The sequence below is a fragment of the Tachypleus tridentatus genome, chromosome 13 (assembly GCF_004210375.1).
Source record: "Tachypleus tridentatus isolate NWPU-2018 chromosome 13, ASM421037v1, whole genome shotgun sequence".
NCBI classification, from domain to species: Eukaryota; Metazoa; Arthropoda; class Merostomata; order Xiphosura; family Limulidae; genus Tachypleus; species Tachypleus tridentatus.
Window position 1 is genome coordinate 19,826,625 of NC_134837.1, and position 12,180 is coordinate 19,838,804.

Below are 12,180 nucleotides of genomic sequence, written 5' to 3' on the forward strand. Positions count from 1 at the left end.
AACCCATAACCCTCGGATTATGAGTCAAGTGCCTTAACCAACTGGCCATGCTGGGCCTAAAAGTGATGGACAAATTCAGACTATATTTTTGAAATAAGCTCTATCATATTACTCCTGAATCACTTGACTTTTGTCCAGTATAATCCTACATTATAACTAACTTACTGATAATGCTAATAGCAGGCTCATGTACAAAAGTAAATGGCTAGGTCTGTAAGATATTGTGAACAACTGCTCTACTTCCATTACTGTTATTTCTCCCCACTTAAGTATTCATATGTTGCATCTCAGAATACATGAACACCCTATTGTTACAACACTTTACACATCTTTCTCTAAAGAACAAGTCAATAATAAACACATTATACACCACGAAACATTGTTTGTGTTTTAACGGAACACCCCTGAGGTAGTTTTAAAGCCAAAGATAGAATGTTAGATTAATTCTTTTTAAAACAATAACAAAATAATTTAGTATTATAATATTATTTATTTCTAAAATTTAAATGTCTTTTGTACTCCAAATACATTACAGAAAAGAAATAGTGTAAAAGCTTAATTTTTTTTAACCTTACCTTGGCCAAGCCCATCATAAACAAAATGTTTTATAAGCAGAGTATATTCATCAACAGCATAAACTTCTCCTGTTACCTGATGCGCATAAGTGTTGAACTTTCCCAGATATAAACCTTCATAGTTTTCATCACAAACCAGTAGGCCTGAAAATAATGAAATCAAATAAAACATTATGAAGAATCTAACAAAATTTTTTATTCACACAATTATCATGACTGTAACCCTTTCATGAATATTTTGAATTCATCTTTCTTTCGATATATTGTAATACACATTTGTGGTGTCATAATTACTCGATAACTGGTTGTGGTTCCACTGCAGGCTCTAATTGCTACTCAAATTCATTGTTTCTTGTTTCTTTCTATATGTAACTTCACTTATATTGCTACATGTCATGCACTGGAATTTTTAAATGCTTCATTTGGTTACCCACTTCTTTCGCCAAAATCACGTAACAACTTGAGCCATATACGTTTATGATATTGTAACAGTATATGTCATGCCTTTTCATGACAAAGCTTTTTTTATTTTTAAAAGTCTATGGCAGAAGATAATGTGTACCTGTTGAGTTTGCATATGGTGGTAGACCCCAGTAAATTTTAAATTTGAGCCTCCTTTCTGAAAACTGAACTGTGTGGTTTGTACAGGTGCTTCTTCACTACACCAACATCAATATCTGTAATTGCAGGTGTATTTTTCTAATATTCTATTAAGCTTTCAACATAGGATATAATGAAAATCTGGAAAACTCTTACAAGTTTCTTGTCCTTGTTTTTGCATCCAGGTAATGTTCACTTTTGCTTTCCCACTAACACCTTATGTGAACTATAAATAAATATCTATAGCCTCTCTCCCTACACCACTGGGGGGAATTCCTCTTTCCAAACTAAGATTTCTCAACTGCTTCTGAATTACTGCTTGATTTCTTTCTCTGATGACAGTATCTTACTTGGTCTAAAGGAAGCAAGTTGCAAAATGGAACTCCTACATATACTGTTGCACTGTGTGTATGTATGGAAAACTAAATACCACGTGTGGCAAACCATAGATATGACAGCTAAAAATGTAAATGTTTTAAGTGCAAAAGGAAACAAACAAACTGAACATGTCTGATGCTAAACATAAGAGCTGAAGCATTAATCTTAATGTGAGCTCATCTGAATTATTTCATGTACTTTGTTCTTAAAATCTAAATAGAGCACTGATTCAATAATCTATTTGCCTTTAAACATGGGAGTGAATAATCAAAATTTGACACAAAGGAAAACGTGGGCTTAGATGATCCTGTAATCTAAGTCAATGCCACAATATGACATCAACAGTTCTTAAATTTATACATGTAAAAATTGTTGGTATGGGTAGAGAAAACTCTACGTAGAGGAGCGAACAACCCATGGAGTTCTTAAATTTGGTAGGCTCTTAGTCAAACCAGTTAATTGGTTATGAATCAATTCAAGCATGACACAAAACTGGTTAGAAAACTTGCAAACTCTGACATGTTTGTATTTAATTGGGCATTTTATATAAATAATGGGTGACCAACGTTAATTTGCCAGTTCATGCACAGCCTCGAACACTCTCATGGGCCCTCTATTGGCACAAATGTTTGCTCACCACCAGCTTTAACACTTTAACTTATCACTTATGTTTAAATGAAATATCTGCATAATTGCATACAAATCATTATACAGTAATGTTTTACCATTAAGAATGCAACACTACTATTATGGTAACCAGTGTTTTCTCTAATTTTGCAGGTGTTAACTTCAAGATTCATCAGATCACACAAACCATACCAAAAATTGGGAGAATAAATGGAAAATGAGAGAAGAGGTATTTATCAGAAATACACTTTCAGTTTAGGAAAATGCTAACTTCTGAAACAATATCTTACCTTCCTCTGCTCACAAAAAGCTACAATTTCACACAGAATAAAAGAAAAGACACAATCATTTTAAGTTCTGTATACAAATGTAGTACCCAACAGTGTAATGAATATGTGTATACACATTTTATTCATTTTTTATATATCATTTTAAAATAAGCAGATTATCTTGTTTATTTATAGTTGAAATTAATCACTAACAAGTTACAGACACCTACTGTAAAAAGTCTGGCCTTACAAATCTTGAAATATATAATATCATTTGTATTTGACATTTCTGTAAATACAACCTAAATTCCTATTTACCATGCAAACAGCAACAGCACTTTGGATGGATAGCTTAAGAGGATGATAAACAACAATATCAAGATAATTTCCTTCCATGGCACTGTCAACGTTACTCCCATCAAAATTATAATGATAATTCAAATTGTGATATCCCACATGCATTATCTTGCATTAAAAGCCACCCCCACTCCTCATTTATTTATCCAACACCAAATAATCCAAATCCTTTTGCAAGCAGTGACATACATGAGGGAATTAATCAATGGGTTATTTAAATTTGCTGAAGGGAAAGGATTTAAGGGTTCTATATATCATTTATGACCAGATGGATGGAGTGGTGATGGGATAACCTCTAGGTCTGACCAGCTCTTGAAAATATTTATGTTATTACAAATGTCAATAGTTGGATAATCACCCCTTTATTACAAACCAATATTATATAGAAGGTACACTGATGACACTTTTCTATTCTTTCACAACACTAATTATGCCAAGAAGTGTTTAGAACACATTAACTCATAACATCCATGAATAAACCTTACATATGAGATAGAAGACAGTAACTTAGTTTTTTAGATGTCTAAATAACAAAATTTCTTTCTAACATCTTTTTTCTGTAAGAAAACATATACTGGCTAAAACACTCTTTTTGACAGTTACCTGCCAGACTCCTTCAAACATAACCTTGCTCAAGTCTTCTAAACAGTGTGTATAATATCTGTTCTGCCTACTTGTTTTCATTTAGAGATTTCAAGAATTCATAACATATTACAAAATAATGGTTGTCCCCTTCATTTCTTACACTCTGTCCCCAAAACGTTTTAACAAATAAAATAGAAATTAATAGAAAAGTCATACACTGTCACAAAATACCCATTAGTTTTTTATCACTCCTTTTAATGTGTAAACAATGTTTGAATTCGAATATCAAATTTGAAAAATAATCAAAATATATTTAAAATAAAGAATGCTCTTCTCACTCCTATGAGCTCATGGCTAATACATAAATACACTTGTGGTAGCTGTAAAACTACCTATATTGGTAAAACTACATTTCATCTACAAATACATGCACATGAGTACATAAAAATTTCAGCAAGAAGTAAATACAAGTGAACTAATCCACCCAAGTCTTGTATCCAATTGCACAATGAGAATAACAACTCCCCCATACTTCTAGAAAACTTTAAAATTCTTAACTCCTAAACCAAAGATGACAAGCTCTTTATTAAAGTATTAAAGAAATCCTCTAAAGGATAAACTGCTGTTAGTAACTCATTTCTCAAGCTGAATTTTAGCTCTGGACCTGTTGGCAACCACCTCTTCTGCTTTGCACACTTGTGGTTTCCTTTCATGACTGACTCTTGGATTGTACAAGTTATTTCTAACAATCCATTCCATAAATTCCTTTCTCATAATTCTCTAACCTATCATCCTTCCTCCAATCTTCTGTGTCTTTGATATCTTCAGGAAGAGGCCACACCTCTGACAGTGATGGAAACTATAGAACCTTTCTGTTGTCCTACTCAATGCTTTTATTCAACTCTCTTCAATACCCTGAATAAAATGGGAGATTGCCACACTTTCATCACTGAATCTTTCTTGATATTCCTTGTTTGTGAGTACATTTACTCTAATACATAACTATTTTGCCCCCCAGTGGCTCAGCAGTATGTCTGTGGACTTACAATGCTAAAAACTGGGTTTCGATACCCGTGGTGGGCAGAGCACAGATAGCCCATTGTGTAGCTTTGTGCTTAATTTAAAACAACAACATCCTTGTTTGTGTATAAATGGCTTTCTCAGTTGTATTAATAACTTTCTCCCAGGTCCCTTCCTTCTTATTCCCATGTGTCCCTCATCCTGTTGTTTGTCCACAATGGTCTAGCTACATCTTCCAGTACTTTCAATCAAATCATGTGGTTCTACATTTAATGTGTGCATATTCTCACCCATCATTTTCACTATTATATGGACAGCTAGCTTCTACTGGCCTCCTATCAGAAAAACTTGGCAATTACTATCTCATTTATTCTTCAAGAGGCATTTTGTCTGTGCTGTGTGGTCAAACTTTCCAAGTTTGGACTCACAGTCCACACCTTTTTCACCTGAAAATTTTCCTTAATTCTTATGAGAGGTGCACTTAACCCTCCACCTTGCATCTCCACAATATGGAGTACTTGGTATTGAAGGCTTTTTACTCTCTCCCCCTACACCCCTATATGAGATATTTCTCTCTTAAAGACTCTTGCTTCTTAAAGAGGCCCTTATTCCTCTCAGTCATGCTTTGGGGATAAATGGAACATGCCATCTATTCAGCTACCCTTGCATCTCTTACTTCCTCTTTGTATCTCTCTCTTATAATGTCTCTATAACTCCAAAATAGAATTGCTATGGATGTGGGATACATAACTATTACAAATGAAAATGAGATATAATCAGCTATTAATATACCATGCAGAAGATGCCCTAATATTAGTCTTCAAGTCTAAAGGGCTAACCAGATATCTGGAAACAGAATTTTCTTGACTTCTACATAGAATATCATATCTGTCCCAAAATGATTTTTTTTTAAATATTTAAAGAGGTTCCCAAATTCTCTGGTTGATTGATATGAAGCATTGCAGTATCTTCATAGAAATTAATTCTACAGCCATGATAATTCAATCCAATTTAGTAGAAAAGGGTGGAAAATCGTCTTTAATAATGACAAAAGATGAATTTATACAAATAGCAAGGCTACATTAAGTTCCAGAAAGAGAAAAGTTGAAGCCACCATTACTACATAAAATTATCTACACCTCATGGTGTGAAGAATGTTTTACATTGAGAGAGAATGCATATTGGAAAATGACTTCATGACTCTGCATGGATTAAAAGGTTAGACTAGCTTCATAGTCAATGACAAGAAAACCTCTTATGCACCATACAACAATTACTTCACCAGAGGCTGACTTGTTTCTGACAAGAAAGGTGGTCATTGTACCATTGAAGTAAAATAAATATTCACACCAGGAGATAGAAGGTATAAATTTATATTTAGGGGCTAGTGTAGTTGGACCAACCACTGCAACACATTCTGAAGAATTAGTAGTTAGAAACTCTCACAGATCTGAAAAAATATAGCTGCCATTGTTAAGGCCATAAACACAACAAACCATAAAATGTGTGTGTATGGATGGGATACAGCAAGATACAAAACTGTACAGACAGAACTTCAAAATCAAAAAACATCATACGCAGTCACTTTTGAGGCAAGATGTAAAACATCGGATATATCTCCACATCAGAACAGTTTACTGCTCCACTTACCATATCTGTATGAAGGAAACAGCAGATGTCTTACAAATGACTGATGCTTATAGAATATTACATGCATATACTCATCTAATTGCAAAGTACCACCTCTCTCTCCCTCTCTATGAACCATATCCAAACATGATGTTGGTGACCATGTTCACCAAAAGCAACATACATCCATGATGTCACCCTAAGATCGCAATTTAGTGCTTGTGCTATGACACTTTCATTACATGACATATACATTTCTGATTGGCCATATGTACCATATTTTTGTGGACATAACTGATATATTATATATAACACTTACTAGGTGGCAACACAAGCTGTATATACATTGCAGAGTAACACCACTTTTCACTCATAACCTGATGTATGCCAGTCTTTATTATTTAAAGATATAAGAATTAAATTTTGTCTTCTTTCAACATTCAACTTTTTAACCCATTTTGGTTCAGGAACTACTTTTCGTAATGCTACAGTATTGCAGAAACACTTAAACAGGGCTGTTTGGCTATTTACAAATTTAATAACTTTGAAAATCCTAATACATAGGCAAAAATAAATCAGTTTCATTGTGAGTTTGCTAGTCAACAAATTCCCATGATATAATTATAACAAAATAAAATAATATCCCTTGATAAGTCCTATTGTAAAAGAATAAATAGGTAGACCATTTTTATACTGACAAATTATGATAACTCTTAGAGATTTCTCACTTTTAAGGGTACATATATATTTAATATATATATATATATATTTTTTTTTTGCACATTTGAACTGACCTACTGTCACTTGTTCAGTATTTTAAGCAGCTGTTGCTCACTGTGCTTTTATGCAATCTCTGACAATCTTTCATTATTTCATCGCAATGCACTATTACAGATGAAATAAAATTTATTTATGGAATGATGTGTAATGTGCAAATAGAAAGAAACCAACAGTATTTTTAATATCAAGACAATTAAGTCTTGGAAAGGTTAATATATGATATCACAATGAGAGGTGGTTGTGACATTTCCAAGTCTTCACTTTTGATGTGTCTGTGACTTACTTTAACACTTGCACAATATAAATTAAATAATACTCCTATGTTAAACTTAAAATTAATAACCATGCACATCTAACAGTTTGTTTTCAGATATCCTCAAGGGCTATTTTGGATAGGTGCCCATTATTTTGATCTGGTAGATGAGAGGGGAAAGCTGTTAGTCAACAGTACTCACAACCAACTCCTTGACTACTCTTTTCTGACTGGTTTTTTTTTTTTTTTTTAATTTTGCACAAAGCTACTCGAGGGCTATCTGTGCTAGCCGTCCCTAATTTAGCAGTGTAAGACTAGAGGGAAGGCAGCTAGTCATCACCACCCACTGCCAATTCTTGGGCTTCTCTTTTACCAACGAATAGTGGGATTGACCGTCACCTTATAATGCCCACATGGCTGAAAGGGCGAGCATGTTTGGTGTGGCTGGGATTCAAATCCATAACCCTCAGATTATGAGTCAAGTGCCTTAACCACCTGGCCATGCCAGGACTTTTTCTGACTCAATAGATGGATTTAACCATTACCCTAATTACACATCCATGGCCCCAAAGTGCATGTTTTATTTCTACAAAGAAATGTGAATGTTGGCCCTGCGAATCTACAGTCACAGTATGTCAATCACTGGCTCATGCTTGGTCCAAGCATATTAGGAGTAATATCTATTTCACTGATCGGTAGGTCTAATCAAATGATGAAGAATTTTGATTCTCATTACAGTTGTTATAAATGTTTCTTGTAATTGGCCCCCTCGATGGCTCAGTGCTAAGTTTGAGGTCTTATAACACTAAATAGCATACCTATGGTGAATATAGCACAGATAACCCATGGTATAGTTTCATGATCAATAACAAATTGTTGTACCTTTTTCTTCCTACTCATGTATTTTTGACTCATTTTAAACCTTGCCTGTGTTGTTTGTACTCTTTGACAGCAAATATTCCACATTCTTTGTGGGAGAATCTTCTATGTCATCAATAGAATTTTATCTTTCAATGCTTATCTTATATACTTTTTTCTTAAAAATATGTAAACTACATAAAGTCTTATATTGTTATGCTTATGAAATTGAAATACGTAAAAATGCATGAATGTAAATTATTGTGAAATTTAGTTAATGTTGAATAAAGGTTGGATATTTAAAATATTGGATCAGAAGAGCTAGCCCACCAGTGGCTCAGCAGTATGTTTGTGGGCTGACAATGCTAAAAACTGGGTTTCGATACCCGTGGTGGGCAGATGCAGATATCCCATTGTGTAGCTTTGTGCTTAATTCAAAACAACAACATAAGAGCTATTTTCTAGAAAAATATATCAATAAATAAACAAAATTGTACAAATTAAGAAATATAATAAAAGCATAAGAAGGTAATATACAGCAGTCAAAATACTAATAAAACAAAACTGTGATTGAATTCGTTATAATTTCTCATATACGTTTCCTCAGAAGAAGAATTTTGTTTTGTTTTTTTGGAATTTCGCACAAAGTTACTTGAGGGCTATCTGTGCTAGCCGTCCCTAATTTAGTAGTGTAAGACTAGAGGGAAGGCAGCTAGTCATCACCACCCACCGCCAACTCTTGGGCTACTCTTTTACCAACGAATAGTGGGATTGACCGTCACATTATAACGCCCCTACGGCTGGGAGGGGGAGTATGTTTGGCGCGACGCGGGCGCGAACCCGCAACCCTCGGATTACGAGTCGCCCGCCTTACGCGCTAGGCCATGCCAGGCCACAGAAGAAGAAACAAATTTTCCTTAAATTACTTCATTTTTCATACAATACTTTAATTGCTGTTTTTTTTATTTCAGAAGCTTCCGTCACTTTCTAAATTTTAATACGAATCGTTTCATATGCTGCTTCTAACGGCCATCAACCCGATGTTCTAACAACTTATGAACAGCACTAAACAAGCTACCTAATCTCTCTGCTATCCTCTAATGCAGTGGTTCCCAACCAGGGGTGCGAGATAACATTTGTTTTGGCCACCTTCACCTTTATTCTTAAATAAATAATTACTGTGAGGGGTGCGAGAACATATTAAAATCTTTTAGGGGTGTGGGGCATAAAAAAGGTTGGGAACCACTGCTCTAATGCATGGTATTTCAAAATATGCTCCGCTCTTGAGGTCCGCCATAGTTATCTGGGGCTTCGTAAAGAAATTTTAGAATATCAATATTCTTTCCTAAAACTATAAAATTGAATCAGTATACACTGCAAAAAGAAGTAAAAAATATATTTTAATATAACACATTTATCGCATATTGGGCATTTTAATATTTTATTCCGCCTAGCGCCAGACAACTTTATTTTGCTCGCGGTGAAAGTGTTAATACAATCTCAATTGACTTCGACAGTGGCACCATTGCTCGTAGATATAGCACCATCTGAAAATCGCATGCGTCATTGCAGATGTAAGATAACCTAATAATTTTCCGTATAAGACATCGGACAACCCTAGGTAGTGATACTAACTGTCTTTTAAAAGCCAGATCTGGATTAACGGCTAACTCCTGAACAAAATAAATGAAACATGACGTCACAGTTGAAACTTTTCAAAAATTTAAAACATTGTGATGCAGCTAGTTGCAGTATCAATTGTTTCAGTTTCAAAGTATATTTATATGAAGTATAATTATATTTATGACAACTGATAGGTTAAGTCAGAATCGTCGTAGTTTAATTGGACAAACTTGGTACCAATGAGCTCTAGGCGTCATACCCCCGCATGACGTCATGCTTCATTTCGTTCGAGATTAAGAGGCACGTCAGATATGACTTTATATTTTGCTATTTGGCTTCAAATGTCTTTTAAAAGGCGAAAAAGAAAAGTAAAGATAAGAGGTTTTCCCTTTCTTTCAGAAAAATATATTATTCTGGCGGCCTAGCCTGTTTTCTACAAATCTTTATTTCTGATTTCGTTATGGCAACACTGATCTTACGTCAGCATGTCATTGTATGACAAAAAAACTCAAGTGCTTGAGCGAGTTTTCAATAAAAAGCTATTTTGTGTCCGTGAAAATACCTTTGAAGTACTAAAAATATAAGAATACGTTTTGGAGTAAATTAATAATTAATTGTCACCCTCACAATGAAGATAAGTGGCTGAATATTAGTAATAAATCTGATACGAGTAAAAATCTTACTTCTTACGCCTACTAGACGTAGGCCTAGGCCTAATACGAATTCATCAGCGTTATTATCGTGTGCAAGCTCTTCAACGCAGCATGATGTAAGAAGTACCAAAACAAGAAAGAAAAGAAAGTATGATAAAAATTTTATTCAATATGGTTTAACATGGACAGGTTAATGAAGATGAACCTAGTGGATTTTGTGTTGAATGTAGAACAGTGTTGAGTAACAGTAGTTTGCATCCAGCAAAGTTAAAACGGTATCTAGAAACCAAACAATCCAACTTCCGAGTATTTCAAAAGTATTGCAATTAAATGCAAGGAAAGCTACATTTCGTCGTTTGTCCATGAGGACAACAAAGGCGCTCTTATTGCTTCATATCTTGTTAGTTACCGTACAGCAAAAGCAGGTGAAACTCATCCCACTGAATCTTTTGCGCATGGTTTTATCAAATCTTCTGCAATTGTAATAATTCGAGTAAAAGCGACATCAACTTTTTCTCTTCATCTGGATGAATCAACATATGTCGCAGATAATGTTACTTGTGTTTGTTCGCTATATTCACGAAGTTATTTTTGAAGATAACATGCTAATTTTCAAATCTTTGCCTACTCAAACAAGAGGCGAAGAAATATTTAAACTGATCGATTTATTTATGGAAGAACATGAGATCCAATGGCAGCTTTGCTCAAGTATTTGTATTGATGGGGCTACAACTATGACTTGAAAATTTTCTGGCGCAGTGACACCCATAAAAAGAAAAACCCGGACATCAAGAGTATCCACTGCTGTCTTCATTGTTATGCACTTGCAATGTAATGAATACCAGACTTAAAAGTAGAATTGGGTAATGTCATAAAAATAGTTAATTTTATAACTGAAGTCTGATGGATTTCTTGGGGAAAAGTGCTTACTTGGTTTTATGAACTACGTGAGGAGATAGGTTTCTTTTTATCTGAATACCATTTTGAACTTGCATACAAATTAAGAGACAAATGCTGAATACAGAAAGTGCCTTACCTTTCGGACGTATTTATCTATCTAAATAAAGTGAATGCTACATTGCAAAATACCAGGGTAACGTACTTCAAAGCTCAGAGTAAAATGGAAGTGCTTCAACATAAACTAAAACTTTGGGGTGAATGTATACTTATGGGAGAACTTAATTGCTTCAACAATCTCAATGGCTTTTTGCCTTTGAAAAAGAAAGAACAGTTTGTAAGAATTTCAACTGATTACACCCTAAAAAAAATTCAGCAGGAAGAAATACACAATTTGGGATTCAAATGGCCATGGAATACCCTGAAAAAGTAACAGAGCTTTGAAACTTTTGATGCGTTTTCCAACAATATATCTTTGAGAGCAACCATTTTCACTATATACAGTTACAAAGACCAAATTTAAATACTGAAGATGATTTGCGCTAACAGGTAACAACCATAACTCCAAATAACAAAAGCAAACCCATTCGAGCCACTAAACATAAAAAGTACACTGTACTTTTACTGATATAAATTTTACATGCAGAAATATTTGAACAAGTAAGTAGAAGTAAAAAGTTTTCTTTAATAACTATTGATATTTTAAATAAATTTATATTCTAAAAACTTGAAGTAAACTTTATCTGACCGATTGTTTCTATTTTTAGTGTTTTTTGTTGTTTTTTATTGAAGCTCCGGAGAGTTTTTACTTTCTGGTGTGAAGCTCCGCAGGTCTAAAATGTTTGGGAAGCCCTGCTCTAGTGGTTCACAGAAAATCTGAAGGCTTATTATACTAAGCATCAGGCTCGATATCCGTGGTGGGCATGGAATAAATAGCCCATTGAATATGACCTTAACATTTACTGAATGTCAAACGTACAATGAACAAACGAAACTGATATAAAAATTACACATTTTCTTATACCTTTTTAGTTGTTACATTTAATTTACAAAACTAAATAGTCATAACAAGTTAA

The 12,180-nt window shown here is 34.2% G+C and overlaps 1 protein-coding gene across 1 annotated transcript in view; it reads right to left on the reverse strand.

Annotated features, from left to right (window-relative positions):
• Positions 1-12,180, reverse strand: part of knk (cytochrome and DOMON domain-containing protein knickkopf) — a 98,795-nt gene that overhangs the window by 76,029 nt on the left and 10,586 nt on the right. Inside the window, exon 2 of the mRNA XM_076475101.1 lies at positions 576-719. Coding sequence (XP_076331216.1) covers positions 576-719 — 144 coding nt within the window. The remainder of the gene's footprint in view (positions 1-575; positions 720-12,180) is intronic.